The sequence below is a fragment of the Cucumis sativus genome, chromosome 1, assembly GCF_000004075.3.
Source record: "Cucumis sativus cultivar 9930 chromosome 1, Cucumber_9930_V3, whole genome shotgun sequence".
In the NCBI taxonomy this organism is placed as follows: domain Eukaryota; kingdom Viridiplantae; phylum Streptophyta; class Magnoliopsida; order Cucurbitales; family Cucurbitaceae; genus Cucumis; species Cucumis sativus.
In genome coordinates, this window is record NC_026655.2 from 5,478,809 (window position 1) to 5,501,001 (window position 22,193).

Genomic DNA, 22,193 nt, shown 5'->3' on the forward strand with positions numbered 1-22,193 from the left:
ACTTTTTTTATTTTATTTATTTTTTAGAAAAAGAAAAAAGGAAAATTGAAGTTTTAGTTTGACAGCTTCCAATCATTGACATCTTTTTTTATTCATGGATGGGAGGAGGTCCTAGAAAGTGCATCCCTCACACCCTACCTCTGCCTTTACGTATATACCCAATTTACCTTCACCTACTAATCAGCTGTGTTAGAATAACTTGGATTATTCAAAATTTATAATATCATTCTGTTTGGTTAATTTAAAACGTGGATTGGATTGATTTCAGAATTTTGAGTTTTTATTTTTGGAAATGGGTTGAGTATCGAGTTGGATGTTGAAAAGTTCAATCCAATCCAATCCAACCTAAATTGATGATATTATATATTATTATGATTATTATTATTAATTGAAGAAAAGGTTGGTTGAATATTTCAAAGGTTGAGAATACTATTCGAACCTAAACAACTTGAAAATATGAATTGGGTTAGAAATGTCATCCAACTCATTTACACTCCTACCTATTAGCTTAAATTTTTAAATTGAATTGTAGAATTAAAATTTGATATAATCTTAAATTATCAATTCAACCGGAGAGCTTAAGTTAGTGAGTAATGAAAATTTTAATATTATATTTATAACAACACTTCTATATCTATTTGGTTTTTTTTTTTTTTTTACACTCAATAAAAATTTATTGAGTTGGGTATGATTTATTAAACAAAAATTGAAAGTTTAATTGTATGTAAAATGAAAAGTTTAAAACCCTATTGAACTAGCAATTATGTTTACACGTTTTTTAAAATGAAGTTTTGGTTCTTAAATTCATTATATTTTTAGCTGTTTCTTTTGTTTTGTCATATAGTTTAAATAGTTTGTATTTTTTTTTTTTTGGAGAAAAAAATCCTTTAAAATAATTCATATTTTGGCCAATTTCTTTTTGCTTTATATTATAATAATTACTATTCAATCGTACATAAAATGGCGGAAGTAATTTAAAGATTGTTAAGGTAAATGTAGAATATAATATGTTTGAAAGTTTGAAACATATGAGCAAGATGTTATTGATGTTTACAATAATGACGTAAAATAACATTATAGTAAAATTTAATAAAAGTTGAATTCATAGAATACTTACTTTGCACGATCTAAACATTTCACATATGCACCTTATTGAGCACAATATATATGCAATATATTCCTTTCTACAAGGAATTTATATAAATCATGATCATCACCTGCTATACTATATATATTATAATGATGATAAATGGGTTTGATTCATTGTTTTGTTTTTCAAGATATATATGTTTCATTTTAAATAAAGATGTTGATTGAAACATTAAATTATAAAAAAAATCAAACATTATAAAGTCTAAAGAAAGTACTGACTAGTATCAAATAACTCTAAAAGTAACTCATGTAAGGAATGAACATGATAAATTGACCAAACCAAAGTTGATTAATTAGAAAACGAGAGAGGCCGATTTAAAAAAATTTCAAATCAGGAATTTTCAAAAAGTATTTTAAAGTGTTAAACCGACTACGGTCCGTTCGAAATCGATTTTGTCACCGACCGATGATCACCCCTACTCATGATTTTCATTTAAACCAGTCCACATTAAATATATTCAAAGCTCGAGTACGTTAAGTCTAGTCAAATAGATTTTCATATTTTCTAATTCATAGTGAAAAAATGAAGTAGGAGCAGTATACATCAACTAATTTAGCTACTGTTCTTATATTTTCTCTCGCATATATACACACTATTGTAATTCTCTTAGTGGTTTCACAATTTATTCAATAAAATACATGAACTCACAAAAATATTGCTCTTGTAATTGAGCTCGTGGATGGAATCTTACAACGTGCCATAGAAGTTCTTTACAATGGATCGTGGTTTTTCTCTACGGTTGGAATTATACACACAAAACACTTGTGTGTTTCCAAGTTTAGTTGTTTTCTTTACACACTGACTTGACATAAAGTGTATACATATATATATATATAGTGTTTGGAATATTTTTGATCCATGATTAAGTAAAAAAGAATAGTAAAGAAAAGAATAGTAGAAAAAGAAAAGGGGGGATTGGGGTCCATGGTTGTGAATGCAAAGGTGTCGGCTGGACTTTATGATGATTAGAATTCAAAGAAGAAGGGTAAACATCATATTTAATTATAAAATATATTTGAATAATTGTCTTTTATTATTATTATTATTTTATTTAATAATTGAAAAGAAAAAAAAAGAAAAAGAAAAAGAAAAACATGCGCCTAAATATTGCGTAACAGTAGATTGCACGCAATTCTAAAGTTTAAAGTTTAAACTTTTTTAAACCCCTAAATTATTATTTCATTTATCTTAATTTTTTAATAACCCTTCTCTCCAGTTTTAAGTAAATAATTAATTTCCACTTTTAGTTTACGGTTTTTACATCTTTTTTCTAACTTCAATCTCACTCAATAACTATATTTCACTTCTTCATTATTCATTTTCTACTTAATCTCCTTTTTAACTACTACTTATTATTATTCTTTTATTTCACTTTCTATTATATATATGTCTACTTAATCTCCCCTTTTTTCTCATTCTTATTTATTTATTTATTACCATTTTTACTGTATTTTTATACTATATTTTTTTACATGAAAATAGTAGTAATAATATTTAATTGTTTAATATTTTATTTAGTATATCTACTTATTCATATTATATTTGTTTTTGCATGAGAATTATTATCGTTATTTAGTCTATTTCAATAAAAAATTATAGCTTTTTTAAATTAAAAATACAGTTGACTAAATTTGAAATATTTGATATATAGTACATAGATAGGATTGAATAAACTTAAAAATTCATAAACCATTTTTATGCATTATATCCTTAATTTTTAGATTTTTGCCCTTAATTGACATAAGTATATATAAAAAAATTATTGATTTTTTAATTTAATTTAAAAAAGACACAAACGTTTATATCAAAATTTTGTTAATTTTGTGTTATGTTTAGACGCTTCTCTATCATTTTTAAAAGAAAAAAGAAAATTTTACAAAAAAAGTTATTATTGGAATGAATTGTATTTTAATAAAACAAAAATAATTTTAATATATACAGAGTTAATCATTCCATCAAATAAAATTTACTAGAAACAATAATCAGAAAATTCATTTAAAAAAACAATGTTTTGCAACTAAAGTCCAAGAATGTAACACTATTATATGATCATAGGATGATATTACTTTTTGTATTTGCATAATATCATCGTTGTAAGAGGATGAATAAGAATGATTTTGTGATATACACAAAGTTAAATTGCTTTTTTGATAGGGTATTATTGGGAATGGCAATAAATAATAAATAATAAATAATTAATAAACATTGTCTGTTGGGATTTCGAAGTCTAATACTCTGTTTAATTTATAGTTTCTATTTTTCTTTGGTTTGATAATTACTATTTAGAAGACATAAAAGCGAATTAATTAATAAATAAATGAAGGCAGCCATCATTTTTAAAAAAGCTTTTTCAAGTACACGTTTAAATGGTTTTAATTAATTTTTTAACTTCCTTTCAAAAAATATAAATATCAATATTTTTTTTGTAATATTTAATTAATTCTCTCGATCTATATTTCCATACATAGAGATTTCTTAAAACCCAATCTTCTACTATGCAAAAGCAGCACCAAATTTGCGTAAAACCCACTTGATTGTTCGATCATCTCTCTCTCTTTATAACTTCAATCTTAAGTATGATTTATCCATTCATTTCATCATATTCTCGTCAATATTAGTTTCGATTGTTTGTATCTATCTTCGTGCATTTCATTCTAAATAATTTAATTTAATTTAAAATATTTTATAAAAAATGAAAGAAAAGATATTTATCGTGTGATCGACAAACTATGATTGAACAATACAGTGTGTTACGTTAAAATTGCACAAAAAATAAATGAGAAACAAATTTATGTATAATTCGTAATTTGAGATTTTAGTTATCGAATAATATATTAATGAGAAATTTACCTATTACGATACACAAGTTTTGAAGAATTGTATGCTTGTTCGCAAGCGTATAAACCACGGTACATTTCGACTAATTTCACGAAACAATTGATTTGACCCTATATTATTTGGGTGTCTAGAAAACCTATAAGATATTAAATCTTATATAATTACTGGGTACCATAGATTGAACTCATGACCTCTTCATCTTTTATCAAAGTTGCTCTTATATTTATCATTAGGTTAATATACATTTTTTTCTCCTTAAGTGTTTTAAACTATGATTAAAAATGCTAATTTTTTGTTATTTTAAACAATCATATGAAATTTAGAAAAAAAAATAATAGAATTAAAAAAAAACTGACAAACTATTTACACTCTATAACAAAAAAATCACTAAAAAAACAAAATTCATTACCTTAATTTTTCTATGAAAATGTAAATATTTTGTCAATTGTTCTATATACTTTTTACAATTTTCCAAATATAATTTTTAAAAAATTATAATTTCCCACCAAAATGTTCTTTTTAATTTAAAATGTTGGTATCTTTTAGGATGAGATTAAATAGTTCATAAACCTTTTAAATCTATTCTTCAAAACTGGAAAACTAAAACTGTGTAAAATTTTAAAAACTTAAAAGATCACACACATCTATAATCTTAAAAAAATAAGAGATTAAAATAATACACTTTAAAAATGGATAGATCAAATAAAAACATAACCTTCCAAACTCAAGAACTGAAAAGATAATTTTTTTTTGTCTATTTTAGAATTTAGAGAATTTCACGTCATTAAGCTTAAATCCAATTATTAAGGTAAAAACAACGAAGAATGGAAGTAGAATTGTTCATTCTATCAAATTGTCCGATCAAATTTTGTCATATATCAAAGTCTTTCTTTCATGAATATCTCAATTACTTGTTAATGTGAGTGATGAGAAGGGTGCAATACTAGGGTTCATCTAAATATTATCGGGAAGGGTGCGATACTAGGGTTCATCTAAATATTATCGGGTAGAAAATGTTTTAACAATTAAACCGTTAAAAATTTGTTTAAAAAATATTCTTTTAACCTTAGTTTTGCATTAAAATATATTTCTTTCTTTTAAATCATCATAAACTAATAGTCTTAGTTTTCCCTTTTTTTTTTTTTTTGTCAACCCTTGACAAAAAATAAAAATAAAAATAAAAATAGAAAAGGAAAGAAAGGAAGAAGAAGAAGATGATGTGTATATATATATATTTCTCTGTCCTACGGAATTGGAATCTGGGGACTCTCAGAAAAAAAAAAAAAAAAGAAATTGGGAAATTCTCAGAGACCATAATGGGGCGCCATTCTTGCTGTCTAAAGCAGAAACTAAGGAAAGGGCTTTGGTCACCTGAAGAAGATGAAAAGCTTTTCAATTACATTACTCGTTTTGGTGTTGGCTGCTGGAGTTCTGTCCCTAAACTTGCTGGTATTTCCTTATACTCTCTTTCTTTTCTTTCTTCTTCATTCAATTAATTATTCTCTAAACTACTCTCTTCTTCCATTTCTCTTTAATAAGGGTTGCAAAGGTGTGGTAAAAGTTGTAGACTCAGATGGATCAATTACTTAAGACCTGATTTGAAAAGAGGAATGTTCTCTCAACAAGAAGAGGACCTCATTATCAGTTTACACGAAGTCCTTGGTAACAGGTAAATAGTAGTAGTAATAATAATAATAATAATGTTGTCGAGTTCCAATTTCTTGTTCAAAAAATTGAATTATCCAACAAATGGGGTTCGTGATTGTTCTTTTTTGGGACAGATGGGCTCAAATTGCCGCTCAATTACCGGGAAGAACAGATAATGAGATTAAGAATTTTTGGAATTCAAGCTTGAAGAAGAAACTAATGAAGCAAGGAATTGACCCAAATACTCACAAGCCAATAATAAACATTCAAGAAATCAAAGAGAAGAAGATCTTTGAAGATAGAGAATTCCCTCAAATCCCACCGGTTCAAGGAGTACTCGGGGGTGGCGGTGGAATCTCCGCCGTCGGAGGGAACCAAGGACCAGCATTTCTCCTCGGTGGTACCGACTACTACGATGGCGGGTTAACGACCACACCAATTCGAGACCATTTGATGAACAGCAAACAAGCTAATTTGGTTGATTCACTCTGTTTTTTCGAGTTCCAAACAGGGCAGCTGGATTCTTCTTGCAGCTACAATAACAACAACAACAATACCAATTTTGAAACTCAGTATCAAACGAATGTGCAGAGTTTTGGATTCAATTCGGTGCCGAGTTTGACGAATTCGGATCACGGAAGCTTGTCGGGGACAGAATTTTCAGAGAATTCGGGTTCGAATATCAGCAACTATGGAGGATTCTACATGAACAACAACAACAACAACAACGGAGCAGTGGATAATTCAACATTTTGTTCATGGGAAAATGAGAATAATAAATTGGAAAGCTATTTTCAAATTGAAGTGAATAATAACAACAACAACAACAACAATAATAATGGGATAAAGTCAGAGGAATTGAAGAGAGTAGCAGGAGGAGGTTCTTCCATGTTTGATGGGCAGCTAATTCAGAGTCGAAGCTCAATAGATTTCAGTAGCTATCCATTAATGTCACTCTCACAACATATTACTGCAGCCAATTTTGGGGTTTTCCACCATTTGTGAAAAAACACTAACTGTACATTATTTCCAATCTTTCTTTTCTCTTTCATAAATTTCTGAAGAAAAAAAAAAAAAATTACACACAGATGTTGATAGATATAGAGGGATTTCCACTGGGAAAAAAAGGTTTGAGGTGAAAATATTTTTTCTATCTTTCTTTTGTAATATTTGTTTTATGATGACTTCAAATAATGTGAACCGTTTGATTGATTTCTATGTCATGTGACCGTCGTATCTAATAATGAAAAGTTGTATACTTTTTTTCATAATCATTTGAGATATTTCAATGGTGGCTGAAAAATTCTTAGTTGTATATTATAGTTACGAATTTAATGGGATTGTTTTTCATTTAATTGATTAGTGTACTTGACATTTGAGACAAAAACAACTTTGGAAGATGTATGAATTTAACATAGTTAAATTATTAAAAGGTTGTTTTAGTACAATAATGGGAGATAGAGGGAGATTTGAAACTAAGAGTTTGTAGTGATTAATAATCTCAAATGCCCGTTGAGCTAAGTTTTTGTTGTTGAATTATTAAACGATTTGACATTAATGTATTGAGAGAAATTGGTGAGATGAGATGGAACGAATAATAATACATTATTGGAGAGATAAAGGAAAGGATTGAAAAGATAGGAAAATGGGGTCTATGTAATATTAGAGAAAGGGTGAAGATGAAATAGAAAAATATCGTGAATTTTCACACTAAAAAAAATAGTTTTTTTCGTAGAGATTAAAAATGGTCTAAATTTGAGAATTCAATTACTTGATGGTAAAATTTTAAGAGTGTAATTGGAGTTATGATGATAAGTTAGCGTAAATTTTGTAGGGTTTGGGGTTACATTGGTTTAGTATGCTAATAAGATCATGGAGATGTGTTAGAGAGACAAAGGGGGGCCTGATGGGCTGGTGGGGGGTTGGAAGAGAAATGCCAACCACAATTGTGTATGTGTTTTTTTTCTTTAACATAATCTTAAAATTTCAAACTTAAAATTTAATTTAATTTAATTATAATATATACTAATTTTATGTGATTGTAATGAGGTTTTGTGTGTATTGCATTATTAATATATGAAGATGAGATTCCTCTTCACTTTCATTGTAAGAGAAATGATGATGAATTCATTGTATTAGACTAAATCATTAATCAACTCTCCTTAAAATAATTATTCAATTACATTATTATTATTTCTTATGGCCACGTCTACATTGGAATCAAATATATAGTTTATGAAAAACAAAAAAACTTAGTAATAAAATCGGCTTAAATGTACCAACTTTCTATTTTCGATCTTATTTAACTTCTATATAACTTTTGAATTTTAAAACAATCTTTAAGTTTTGATTAAAAAAAAACTTACCCAAAATGTAAATCTAATTAAAAAGGTTAGACCCACTTCCAAATTTCTAAACACACCACCAAATTTCCTAATCACTCTACACAATTAAGCTCTCAAGCAAAATTAGAAACTAATTTCAATATATACTTCTTAAGTAGCTTATTTACTTTAATTAAACAAATATGTTTTTATTATCAATTTTGGTTCACTCGCTTAAGTCCCTTCCTAAAACTAATAATAATAATAAGTAATAGTTTCGATAATTTTTTATTTTTTTTGAAAATTAAGATTAAACCGAATAACTTTATGACTATGTGGAACCCTAATTCAATGTTTGTCGTAATTCATTTTAAAGAAACAAACGATTCAATTTCTTTCACAAAAAATATTTATCTTACAATAAATTTTAAATAAACGAGAGATCTAATAAGATGAAATACCATGCAAATTATATATATATAGATGTTAGATTTTAGATTTATAGAGTATCCAAAATTAGATATGATTTGTTTAAAAAGATCCTTCACTTTAAATTTTACAAAAGCAAACTAAAGATATGCAAAAAAAGAAAAAATCTTTTCAATGGAAGATATAATTTCTATTATCTCATGGAAGTAAGATTTTTTCTTTCTTTATTTAATAAAATAAAAAAAATTGTACTATTTTTGTTTTTTTGTTATTATTATTATTAATTATTTTGAGCCACAAGTTCCCTCCACCCTTCTTCCTAAGAGGTAGTATTAATCTTATTGTAAAGTGGGGAAAATTTTTAAGTAGGCTTATATAGGTAAATGGCCAAAACTAATAAATTGATGGAAAAATAGCATAATTTCTTTAATTAATTAAGTACATCAATTATTAATTATCGTTAACAATTGATTTATTGAACCCCTAAACATTATTATTAAACTATAATTTAATTGTTTTTGTTTTCTTTTATTCAATTTATAGCTATTGTTTAATTTCATCTTTAGTTGGGGTTTAGCCTCTCTTTTTTATAGACAATTAGTGTTTTATCTTAAAGTTTGGATCATAGTTTAAAATTTGACTTCTCATCCTATTTTTATACAATAAATAAATTTGATGAATTCAAGAAATTAACTTGTAAATGTAGAAATGAAAGTCAATTTGGGTTTAATTGATGTTGAAAGATGATCAAACTAAATCAACCATTTTATTAATTAGTACCAAAATTTTCATTTCTTTTTTCACTTTTCAAGTGTTTGTTGTAAAATATTTTCTAATTTTTTTTAGTTCAATAGATCTCAGTTTGAAATCGAAATTGATAGCATAAATATTTTATGTCAATGCTATTTGAAAATTATTGAACTGAAAACAATTAGAGATCATATTAAATTAAACTAATCTGGTTCAATTACAAACATGATATAATTGCAGTATAACTAGTTTTGTTTATTCAAACAAATCACGTTAGTTTAATACCAAATATTGTTGATATAGAATTATATATGTTTTTCGATCCTTAAATAGTATACTTATCAATTTACCAAATTAAACTTAGTTCATCAATTATTAACACGTTCTCCAAAGTTTGAAATTTAATTTTCTAGGATGTGGTTAGAATTTTTTTTTGAACAAACCCTAAATTTTTTAGATGTTGTAACAACTAAAAATTAAAAATTCTAAACTAACAATTATATCAATTCAAAGTTGGAATTCTCGTTAGTGTATCAATTGACATCCTTCATTGGATTGTTTTATCCTCCTAATATCATTTAAAACTTGTGACTTGAGAGTCATTTGAACTCCTAAATATCCATACAATAATATACTTAGATCTTTCACGAGAGATTCTAAAAGAACATATTGAGCTAAAAGTCTATATATAGTGATTTTAAAGAGTTTGTTAATAATTTTACACACGAGACTACGTGGGTGTGTGATTTGAATAGAGAGAGCATAAATTGATTGGAAGAGAAGATTAGAAGAGGCTTTAATAACACTCATATGTGATTGAAAGAGAGGAGTTTTAACAGAAATTGATGTGGGAAAGTTTGGTTGGAAAAAGAAAGTTAAAAAGAAAAATTGGCCCTAACACCAAAAACACCATCTTAACTACAACTTAAACCCTAAGTGTTGCTGTCTCTTTCCATTGGTTTAGCGTAAAAAACCACAAAGATCTTTTCTTTCAAGAACAGCTCAAAAGCATGTAATTCGTTGTCACCTTCGGATTGGATTCCCACTTAATTAAACAGCTAATTCATAAGTCAATCAACTAATCAAATCAAATAATCCCCCACTTAATTAATTAAAAACCTTCATTATATACTATTCTTACATTTCCTCCCTGCTTTTCTTTTTCTAATTTACTCTCTAAAAGAAAGTAAAGTAATTATTTGTGTTTGACAAAAACAATAGTTTAATAATCTACATATAATAATAATAATAAACAACAGTAGGTTTTAACTTATTTAAGAACATAATATTATGTACACACACACATAAACTATACCCCTACTTGCTTAATTTCCTACTTCCATTTAATTAAGTTATTCAAACAACCACATGCAAATAATTTGTTTTTAATCCATTGGGAGCCTCTAATACGATACAATTTTGTCTTTTTAACCATTTTTATATTAACGTTATTGACTTTGAAGAGATGAGACGACCTAAACTTTAGTTTACAAGGGAATAAGGCATAAACCGCCGGCCTTTCGTTTTTGTTTTTATACATTCATTCAACTACTATATAGTCTATACTTTATATTGACTTTCAATATATTAGAGATTTGAATCGTATGATTTCTTTCTCCAAAACAAAACTTTACATTTTCTTTCAAGAAGTTGTTAAAATAATTAAATTACTATGGTGTATTTCAAAGTTTTAAATCTATTTGGTGTATCTTGTTTGAAATCATACCTAAGACAAAGATTATCTATTTGATATATGTTTTCGTATTGAAGTTGGAGATTATGGATCCTCATCTCCCCATTTTGATTTGATCTATACACTTAAACTGTTGAATTATAGAAAATTTTGTAGTTCAACCACACATTCAAGTTGCTGCTTCTTTTTCTTTAGAGAAAAAGTTATTAGATTGAGAAAAAGACCGAAGTAAACATAGCTTGTAGATGATAGTATTCCACTTTAGAGAATCAAGTGGAAGAAAGAAATAATAATTAATGTTTATAAATAAAAAATAGTTTTTTATGCTCTGTCTTTTAAAAAGTTGGACACAACATTTCTTTACATGGCAAAAGATCTTGCCTTATCTGTAGCTTATCATAATCAATTAGTTATCCTCTAGTTAGATAAATGTGTTTCGTATTTGTTTTGTTTATGCTATCATTCGATATTATTTCTATCTAATTCGATTCATTTTGTTATTGTTATGTGTTTTTCTTCGTCATCACAATTTGAGTTTGAAAAGTTAAAAACGTGTTTTAAACAATAAAAATTGCTTCTCCATGAAAACTTTAATAATTAAACTTAATTAGATATCGTTGTCAAACTTTTTCTTATCAATGGATATATCTCGTACATGAAGACTCATAATATATACACATATATGTAATTAATTGAAATCAATTTTGTTAATATATAATATTTGGTATCCAAGACATTATATTTTGGTTTAAAGTACTTTTTTTTTACTTTTTCTTATCGAATTGATATCAGTATTTTGAAATATGACAGTGCTAAGATAACGTGAAAACTAGTTTAGATTTCACAATATATTTCATATACTTTGATACTTTACAAGAGGAAAAAGACATTAAAAATAAATAAATTCTCCATTAGCTTTGGCTGGAAAAGTACTTCCATTGTTTACAATGACAATGATTATGCAAAGAACTTTATTTTGTGTTGGTGTCTTTCTGTTTTCCTCTCTCAATCTTCTGCAATGGAGAAAACCTGCAAAATCTTCAGTTCTTGAAAGAGAGGAGTCGAGTAAGTTTGTCCAAATAGCAAGCTAAGTTCACATCAGTCAAGCTCTTACTCCAAAGGGCATTCGTTCCATGTCTGAAACGATTCGAGCAAGCATTAAAAGAAGTAGAGGGTGCAAATCATCCAGGGTATTACCTCAGTGCCTGACTTGGAGCAACGGCAACCAAAAACAAGTGATTCAAGATAAACTTTGGATTATAATCACAATTCACGAGCATCTCATTTAATTCAAAACTCGGTTATCCTCGTTGTAGTATCTGCGCTCGAACATCAAAGGAACTAATCTTTCCAGGTTTAGTAATCAAGTATAATGTTGAGTCTGATCATCCTCTAAATTCATTCAACATATGTGCAGTATAATTGCGTGATATGTTCATTTCCTTGTGAACTTCCTAGAAAGAATGCCTACTAAAGCAGTGATGTGATGAAACAACACAACTCAATGACTTCCAGACAACTTCATAGCTGGAATCAGGAGCTACAGTTTATTAACAGTAACTGAGAGCGACGAATGAAACAGAGGTGAATCCTACGAAGAACAAAAAATGCACAGCACGATGATGGTTGACAAAAGGTGTATGAATATTTAACCAAAATCTGAAAATCTATGTAAACAGATGGTGGGTTGATAAAAATCAATGCAAGTCCCAATCCCATGTGTCTATGGACGGATATAGCTGCAATGGTACGGGGGACAAGCGCATCAGACTTCTTTATCAAGAGATTTAAAAAGAAACTGTGGCACCATATTTCGCTAAAATTTATGTCCATGAATATGATAGACTTGAGATGATTGATAATGCAAGGGGCTTCTGAATGTTAGGTATAACCAGATCGAAGCAATGAAGAACTGCACATATTTTGGACTGCAAACAAGAATGAAATGAAATACACGAACTAACTAGCTACCAATAAATAATTCACTCATAACAGAAGCCTACAATGTTATCAAGACTCGAGAAACATTTTAGACACCAAATCTAAACAATTCTTTTCAAAGTAGACATTGGCTTTCCCCATGCACTCTGACTTGTTTCCATTTTTTCTTTCTTATCGTGTAAATTAACAAGAATCAGAAAGCAAGAGCCAACAAGTTTAGTGTCCTACCCAAGACCTTCCTAAAGATGAAGGAAGCCGCTAGAGCTTGAAGTAATAGGCTGCTTAATCAAGTGAAGGTTGTCCTTCACTGCCCAGTTTTCGGTCTTTACAGCGTCATTATAAGTGTAACTTGGTGCAGCCAAAGTTCTGTGTGGACTATAGCCAGCTTATCTCAGATTATGAAGAACTTTGAACAACCTCCAATTTGTATTAATGTACAGCAACATCAATAAAACTAAGATTTAGGGTGAGAAACTATGTCTGTGGATATGATGAGCTCCAGCCTGATAAAGAGTAAGGTGGTGTATGGCTTTGGCATATAATTCGTGCAAGTCGGGATGAGAGAAGACAAGACGAGCCATCCCCTTCATTGCATTCAAGGCATGAGCCTGTTCTAAAACCTTGCTATTACCTACGCTCAGTGCAAGATAACATAGCAGAATTAGACCAGGAACTTGAGCCTGATCATTTTGCTTTAAAAGTTTCATTAGAGGAGGAACACCACCAAACTCGATAAGCGATTTCGAATGTGCTACACAGTTATAATTCTCAGGGCAAGCAAACTTCCCTAATGCAATAACAGCCTCAATGGCCACATCCATGTCCATACTCTTCATTTGCAAAACCAAAAGATTAATAATCTGTGATTCCTTTGCAGGAAAAATCCTGGCAAGAGAACCAATGGATTTAATAGCAGGAACTTGCAAGACTGGATCACTATCCCTGTGAATCATTCTCGAAAGTTGATCGAGAACAGCTTTTGGAGCCGGTGAAGTGATCTTGAAAGCAGCATGTCTAAGGTCAGGTTTGGACTCTGCAACAGCTGTAACCTCCATAACTGTCATCAAGCAATTGTATTGCAACTCCCCTCCCTCATTCTCAATGATCTTCGCCAAACACAACAACCCTTTTGTCTCGGTAATTTTTCGACTATTCATTAAGCTCCCTTTAGAGAGTCTCCAAAGAGCTTCAGCACAATTCACTTTAAGCTGAAGCTTAACTTCAGAGCTCTCAACCTCTTTCTCCTTCCTCTGATTCCCCCCTCGGCTACTACTATCAGAATGTGAAGAAGTTGAAGACGAATTCAGTGAAGTATTCAAATTTTTGCCAGCAAGCTCCTTATTAATCTCAACCACTGAATGAAAACTGGGTTTCCCCAATTGAAGCTTAGGATCATCAAGAACCATATCAATCGATAAACAAGTAACTAATGGTTTAGTTACGTTCTCTCTAGCAAACTCTTCTTGAGCAAGATAACTAAGTTCCGCCATTTTGGAAACCAATTTCGCAACAATAATCTGAACCCTCATAGGGGAATCATTAAGAACTTGAACAATAATCGGAACCCCAGGAATATTAACAATCGATTCAACCCTATCGGTAACAGAAGCGACGTTAATAAGAACATTAGCAGCGGCGATTTGGGCATCAGGGGAGGAGTATTCTTTTAGCAATTTAAGCAACGGCGGAACGCCACCTTCTTCCATTACGATTTTTTGATTCCGATCGTTCCCACGAGTGTGCAAGGTTAATTGATTTGCAGCTTCGACCCGATTTCTAACAGAACCCATTTGGATTGTGGCGATATTCGGCCAAATATAGGCTAAAGTCGGGTCATTACTCGCAATCGGAGGCAGCCCAACAGTGCCATCGGAATCAAAAATTGAAAGAAGCCATTTCATATCACCAATGGAAGATTCAAGAAGACTAGAAACCTTACGAAAATCAGCGATGGTAGTCATCGAGAAAACTTGCCTTAGAAACCCACCATGGCGGCACTTGCTGACAAAGCTCCAAGCACGATCGAGATTCTTCGAGACATCGGCCACGATCCGGCGAATTGGGCGTTCGTACAACGGCTGTGTGGTGGTGGTGATTAAACGAACGGTGGCTTGAAGCATCCGGTAGATTTTATCGACTTGTTTAGCTAAGTCAACGCATTCTTGTCTTAAAGAAACTGCTTCTTGAGCTAATCTCAGAATCTTATCGGCTAACAGAATCGGAGGAGTGAACTCGTGAAGAATTGCTCCTTCTTCAGCAGCAACAGCAGCAGCAGCAGCAGCAGCCGGAGGAGGAGCTGCGGCAGCCATTAATTTAACAAACAGAGCTCTTACAATACAATCTAGGGGATTTCAGAGGCAATTAAGTAACGATTTTTGAAGCTTTTTTGCAACTTTTTTTTTTGGAGAATTGAGAGTAAAGTCATGAAAATTAAAAGAAATGGGGAAGTGGGTCAATGTTAATGTGTTTCTTTTGGTGTTTTCTTTATCTTTTTCTCTCACATTACATTACAGAGAGTTGATTTCTTGACCTCGCCGTGTTGTTGGCATTTAGTGGAAAAGGGAGACTTTAGATTAAGAAAAAGAAGATGTGAAGAAATTGGTAGGAGTTGACTGGTCAACTGGTGTTGATAAATGAAGGTGACTGAACTTTAAATGCTAGATTTCGAGACGGCAGGAAGTTTAGATTCTTCCGGATCATCTTCATCGATCCAAATCCTAAGAAGAATAAGAAAATTATATCTTTATCGAAGAAAATGAAAAAGGTTGAGGATTAATGATAGAAACACAGACATTCTTGGTGACGATTAAGAATCACCGGCAGAGACATGAGAGTCAGTGTCTGTCTTTGTGCTTCTTCAACGTTTTTGTTTTCGTGGCAGAATCCAATCTTTGTTCTCCACATATCTTTAGATTACATTCTTATTATTAATTAATGTTTTAAGAGTAAATTAAATCCACTAATGTTCCAATTTTAAATTGTTAATTCTTTTATAGAGTCTAAAAACAAAATTAGATTCTAATTTATATATCTAATGATAATTACTTACCAACTATTAGTTTGTCTATACTACTATCAAATAATTTACTAACATGGTTTATGATAACGAACAAATTATGATAGTATGAATGGTTAATAATTGAATGAATATAAATATATAAAACAAGATCTAAATTTTCTTTTGAGATCAAAAAACTTTTTAACCTGATTTTCTTATGGCAGAATCTTGAGATTGGTTTATTAATTAAAAACTTTATTATAAAGATATAACTTTATTTTAAAATTCAAAGAAGGACGATACTTTGAAAGACAACAAATTGCATTGAAAAAGGAATTGTAGGAAAATAGAGATATTTTTGTGGTGTGAATAAGATATTGTGACATGAGAGAGAGTATTCTCACAAACACAAACAAATAATAATAATAAATAATAAATAATAAATAAATGTGTCCTAAGTATTATGAAATGTTATTTAGGAAAATAGGAGAAGTTGGGAAGACAAAAAGGTAAGGTTTGGTTCCAAATAGAGGTTGACTATACCCATTAATAATAATAACTATGATGTCAATTTTCTCATCTACCTCTTTGTTCCACCTTCCAATTACATTCTTATCCCTTAACATTTGGCTCAATCTCATTGATCCAATTAAACAACACTTCCTACATATTACCTAGTTTTAGGGAGTCCAATGAAATTAATTTTTGAAATCCTAAACTCTTTGATTATCTACGTCGAAACAACTAGAGATAGACTCGCGAGGTTAGTTCTTATATTTTTACCCACCGCAAAACTGAAAAATTAGAGATTAACATTGATTGTCGGTCAACCTTTTTCTTTCTTTCTTAAAAAAATAAAATTAGATCGATCAAAGCTAAGTTGCATGAAAGGAAAGAGGAATGAATGAAATGTGTAAGGCATTAATGTAATACAGCCCTGATGTTAAAGCATTTTATGTCGAAAACCCTTAAATCAATCATGACAGTGAACCTTAGGCTAAAGAATTTGAAAACAGAAAACTAATACAATGATTCGAAATCTTTCCTGACAACATGCAATGATAATACTAATTGCTTTAGTTGTTGTTGAATAGGCTGAAGTTCGTCGCTTGTTGATGTTAACGAATGACAGCTTCATCATCTTTGAACTGACCTTCAATTTTAGCATCGGGTACTAAGTGGCCAAGTTGACAAAGGTGAACAGCCCAAACTTCCTTATAATCATAATCAGTAATGGCCTCCCAGAAAAGACGAGAGGGAGGCAATTCCGGAAGGCCGACGACTACACGATTGGTTTAGGTACTTTTATTACGTACACCCCCACCACTAATTGTTAAGCTCACAGCACAAATTTAATTGAAAGGTGTGAGACTGAAAATCAAGTAGTGAAACTCATAATTGTCAACCATCCACGCCACAGGCAAAAGATCAAATAAATGCATAAAAGATGCTGATTTCACATTTACCGTTTTACCCATTTTATTCACTACTTATTGATACATACACACAGCTTGCTTGGTCGTCTCGGTTATTATTCATTACCCCATATTGACAAAATCCAAAGTTCCAAATCCAACTAATAAACCAATAAACAAAGACTACAAATATTTGTATTTTTCTTAAACTCCAATGATAGGATCAGGACTATAAATATACCGTACCTTCGTTACAAAGAGATTTATATCGTTCTTGATTAGTTTTCACCAACAACACTTCCTCCTATGATCGAATAGGAAGAATCGAAGACACTTTCCCCTGATTTAGTACATATACTTGCAAAAGCTAAAGAGATTTGGTGGAGATGTAAAATAGGGTTCAAACAATGTAACATAACATCACCATAGTGCAGATTTGAAAGGAAAATGGACTAAAAATGGAGGCCTTTCAAGAAATAGATTCTGTAGAACAGAGACTAATCATTCTATCCACAAGGTAGAAACATAAACAAATGAATGACGGTATGTTTAATTGAATTACATCTACCTACTATTACTACAAGGATCCAAATAGTGGAATAATTTTAACACAAATACTGAACACAGCATTCCCATATAAGTTTAAACCACATATTTAGTTCATACAATTCAATCAGTAAGTCACTCCAAAGATGGAAAGTGACAGAGCTTTGAAACACATCTCTTCAGGTCTAGTGATAATATTAGATAGATATCTTCGAATCAGCAACCATCAATACTTTACAAATGAATTTTACTAATTCCAAAGCCCACGAGTTTGAGACTTGAAGTAAATTATGTCAATACCAGCAAAAAAATGGAGAGCTCAACTGATACTATAATGAGAATCTGCTAACAGCAGCTAAAGTCGATTAAGATCTAACAAAAATACTGAATGATATAGAAAACCAACGGAATTAGCGAAATTGACAATGTATAACATTCAAGAAAAATGATAATTCAAGAAACACATTCAAAATCGGACTGAGTTCAAAGTGAAGAAAACTGAAACACGATGTTTGATGATAACATTAATCCAATACTTCGAATAAAGCCACATGAGATATCAAAACTAATTTCAAAACAAAATCATAACTAAAAGTTACCCAATAAACCTAAGCCGTAAGGACAACCGCACCACCATTTTCTTTGATCTTCTTCTCTGCGATTTTCGAGATGAGCTTGGCTTTCACAACGACGGGCTTGTTCTCAGGCAAAACCCCTTTACCCAAAACTTTAAAATACCCAAACTGAGTAACATCAATCAAAGGAACATTATCCTTAGAAGCCTTGTCCTTGACCTCCTGAGGGACGAGAGACCAGAGCTTGTCGACGTTTACAATGGGGCAATAGAATTTGTTACGGAGCTTGTGGAAGTACCTCATACCAACTTTACCGAAGTAACCAGGATGGTATTTGTCGAAGAGGATTCTGTGGTGGTGCATACCTCCGGCGTTACCACGACCACCAGGATGCTTACGGTGCTTGCCGATACGACCATGCCCGGCGCTCACGTGACCGCGCTTCTTTCTGTTCTTCTTGAAGCGGGTCGTCATTTCGTCGGCGAGAGGAAGGGAATTAGGTTTTCAGAGATGGAGGGAGCGGCGAGCGCGAGGAAGTGCGAATTAGGGTTTAGATGAACTTTATAGCGCTGAGAAAAGAGACTCACCCGTTCAGATTTTGGGCTTTTTGTTTGTCTTAGATAAAAGCCCATGAGATTATGACAACTCGGCCCAAGCTCACGGGCCGAACTTAGGGCTGTTTTGTTGGTCTTAGATGAAAGCTCAAAAGATAATGACAACTCGGGTCGGGTCCACTCGTCTGATAATTATAGGATAATTAGTTAACCATTTTAAAAATAATAATTAAGAATATAAAAATATTTAAAAAAATTACAAATATAGTAAAACTATAATTGATAGACTTGTATGATCTGTCAATGATAGACCAATAATTACAACATGATCTGTCGATAATAGACTTTTATGATCTATCAATGATAGACCAATATTTACAACATGATCTATCGATGATAGACTTCTAACATTGATAGAATTTGACAAATTTGGTTATATTTGTAATTTTTTTTAAATGTTGTCATATACTTAATTATTTTGCATCTAATGGCTAAATTTGCAACTATCCCATAATTATAATGACTCCCTATAATTATAATTAGAAAAAAGTTTATGAATAATAATTAAGTAAATAACAATATTTAAAATAAACGGTAAATATATCAAAATTTAACAAATTTTAAATATAGCAAAATTATTTGTGATGGACCAATAATTACAATATATGATAGAAATTTTTGTTATATTTGTAATTTTTTATAAACGTTGCAATCTACTTCATTATTTTCTAATCTAATAATCTAATTGTCCAACTTATTATTGTTATTTTATTTATTTGTTTGTTATTATTATTATTATCATTTTGAGTTAGTGAACTTTTACTGGTTTATGTTATGTTTGGATTAATATAAGTTATTTTAAAGCACTATTTAAGACGTATTCTTTCCTTTTAGAAAAGAAAAAGACATTTGAGCTTGAATTTTGGATTATGGCAAATACATATTTAGAATTTAGGTAAATGTCTTAATTTCATACTTGTGCTTGGAGTATTAGGATTTGTCTATGAAGATATATTCAAGATAGTAACCTTCCCTTCATCATGCGATTGCACCAAAATACTATATGAATTATTCATAAATGGGAAGATTTTCATTTGGTTAAAGTAAATGAAGTGAAAACAAAGTAACAATAACTTTTACCATGAAGATGTGGCCGTTGAATGAAGCATAAGTAGTCCACACAAGTTACGGAGTACAATTCTTCTGATCAAGCATTAGTAACACCATTCAACTTTCAATGTCATAATTGTAACATCATATTGAAAGTAAAATTGGAAACAGTATAACAGTAGCAAATTGAACGATTACAAAAACTCTGGCTTTTCAAAGTGACAGATTTACAAAGAACAATCGTTAAAAAAAACTAGCAATTTGAGGATTTTAAAGAGTAAAGGCAAGAAAGGGCACAAAGATGCAAGTAGTTTTAGCCAGTTTCCTGCTCAAATTCTTCAGCCTCAGATTCATCAGCATTGTCAGCATCATCATCTTCTGCCTCAATGTCTTCCTTATCATTGTCAGCAGTCATTTTTCCGATGACCACAAGGTTGCTGTTTGTTTTCCTAATTTCATTGCACTGCCATGATAGTAATATACATAAGTGAGTGAAGAGCTTACAAGATTGCAATAGAGCACATGGAGAATTGCACTGCTCGATAGTTGAGTCCCTCTGATTCGAGGTCGGAATCCACTTGAATTAACGAAAGAGTGAGAACAGAAGCCTCTTCTCTTCTTCATTTTAAGGCTTTAAGAGGGTAGTTGAATGACAGCATAATCACCACCACAATTATCATCAAGAACGAAGATAGAAGGTAGCAAAACATTTTAGAATACCACACCCCAGAAATCGCAATCAGCAAAGGAACAAGTAAAGCTGACCTTTTTAATAAGTTTTCGGTCCCGACAACTTTTTATTAACTTGGGATTATAAAGGTTGGAGACAGGACAGGAACGTTAACCTGTGAATGTGTTGGATTGTAGAAAGAGATAGATAATAGAAACTTGAGTTTGCATCAAATGTGTTTGATGTATGGATTTGTAACTTAGTAAAGCCCGAGTTTCATACTATCTATACCTCTTGGACTATACCAATGTAGTTAGTAGTTAATGAGTTATCATAAATTTAGTAAACGTTCCCCTTCTTTAGGTTTGAACTTTGAAACACAAGTTGAAGATAAATATGATATTCAAACTCATATGATATTGAAGATTGATATCATATTCAAGCTATAAACCTAGAAATGGTAACAGATCATGCTGTGCAACAAGCCCTTCATGTAGAGTATCAACAAGTCTTCTCCATCGTTTCAGTCTCAAATAAACAAAGTTTTGATGAAGAAGTAATTCAGCAATTCAGTCCAAGTTTCAATTATAACTTCTCAAAAACCAAATATTCAAAGCAGAACACCAAGGGAAAACTGTTAAGAGATGCAAAAATGGGAAAGGTGAAAACCTATCGGCGAGAGTCAAATCTAATTCAGCAACACTCTTTTAAGCAAGTCTCGGTTCCGATCAATCGCAATAACTTCAACTTGACATTCGATGTGTATATGATCTTCTCACGTGCATCGAGTACTTCAATTCTCAGAAATAACCCAAAAATTCTTTCGTTCACAAGAAACAAAAGATGGAACTTCCATGAATGCGAAAAAAAACGAAGATCAAATCACAAATACTCAAAACATAATTTAAAATGATCATAATCAAGAGCGGACCGCCTGGAAGAATTCCTTTCGATTATTTCACTTCCGATCACTAAGCATTCCCCAAGTCCGAGCAGGAGATCGTACAAATTAAAACGCCCGAAAGAGCATTAGGGTTTTTAAAAAAGAGAATGGTAAGTAGAGTACCTTTTCTTCAAAATCAGCTTCTTCCATGGCGAGCAGTAGCTCTTCGTTCTGGGGTTGAGGCCACTGAGACGGCAGTAAAAACGACGTCGGAATTTTCCTGGTAGACCAAGGATACTGTGTCATGAAAGCCGGGAACTGCAGCATTTTTCTCACCGGAGCTGGAAACTGGAGACACTCCGAATGGGCTCGCTCTGTTGTAAACTCGAAAATCTCTAGTGTTTGGCAACTGGTTTATTTCTGTCCCTATTCTGGTTTCAGCTTATCATCGCCTATACTAAGAATCGATAAAATATGAAATTTTGTTATATATAAGATTTCGTTCCATTCCGGCCACCGTCAATCTTCCCACCACTGTTGACTGTGCTCTCTATTTCTCTTCAATCTACTAAATCAAGTAACTTTTGAGTATTTTCAATCTCCTATCCTTAATTTTAATGATGATCAAATCGAATACTGTATTCCTAAAATTGTCTAAACACCTCTA

General features: G+C 31.0%; 4 protein-coding genes across 4 annotated transcripts; 1 reads left to right on the plus strand and 3 right to left on the minus strand.

Annotated features, from left to right (window-relative positions):
* The first annotated feature begins 5,226 nt into the window (after positions 1-5,226).
* On the plus strand, positions 5,227-6,912 carry LOC101206413 (transcription factor MYB86). Its single transcript, XM_004152441.3, has 3 exons — positions 5,227-5,440; positions 5,531-5,660; positions 5,773-6,912. Exons 1-3 carry the CDS (start codon positions 5,308-5,310, stop codon positions 6,641-6,643), a joined length of 1,134 nt encoding a protein of 377 aa, XP_004152489.2. The 5' UTR covers positions 5,227-5,307; the 3' UTR covers positions 6,644-6,912.
* Positions 6,913-11,652: 4,740 nt separating this feature from the next.
* LOC101205472 lies at positions 11,653-15,317 on the minus strand. Its single transcript, XM_011653422.2, has one exon. The coding sequence runs from the start codon at positions 15,082-15,084 to the stop codon at positions 13,237-13,239; it is 1,848 nt and encodes a 615-aa protein (XP_011651724.1). The 5' UTR covers positions 15,085-15,317; the 3' UTR covers positions 11,653-13,236.
* A 2,827-nt stretch (positions 15,318-18,144) lies between these two features.
* LOC101206650 (60S ribosomal protein L27a-3) lies at positions 18,145-18,858 on the minus strand. The gene has a single exon (XM_004152442.3). The coding sequence runs from the start codon at positions 18,781-18,783 to the stop codon at positions 18,343-18,345; it is 441 nt and encodes a 146-aa protein (XP_004152490.1). The 5' UTR covers positions 18,784-18,858; the 3' UTR covers positions 18,145-18,342.
* Positions 18,859-20,048: 1,190 nt separating this feature from the next.
* On the minus strand, positions 20,049-22,107 carry LOC101206898. The gene is made up of 2 exons (XM_004152443.3): positions 21,710-22,107; positions 20,049-20,436 (listed from the first exon to the last, which is right to left on the minus strand). Exons 1-2 carry the CDS (start codon positions 21,851-21,853, stop codon positions 20,287-20,289), a joined length of 294 nt encoding a protein of 97 aa, XP_004152491.1. The 5' UTR covers positions 21,854-22,107; the 3' UTR covers positions 20,049-20,286.
* Between the last annotated feature and the right edge of the window lie 86 nt (positions 22,108-22,193).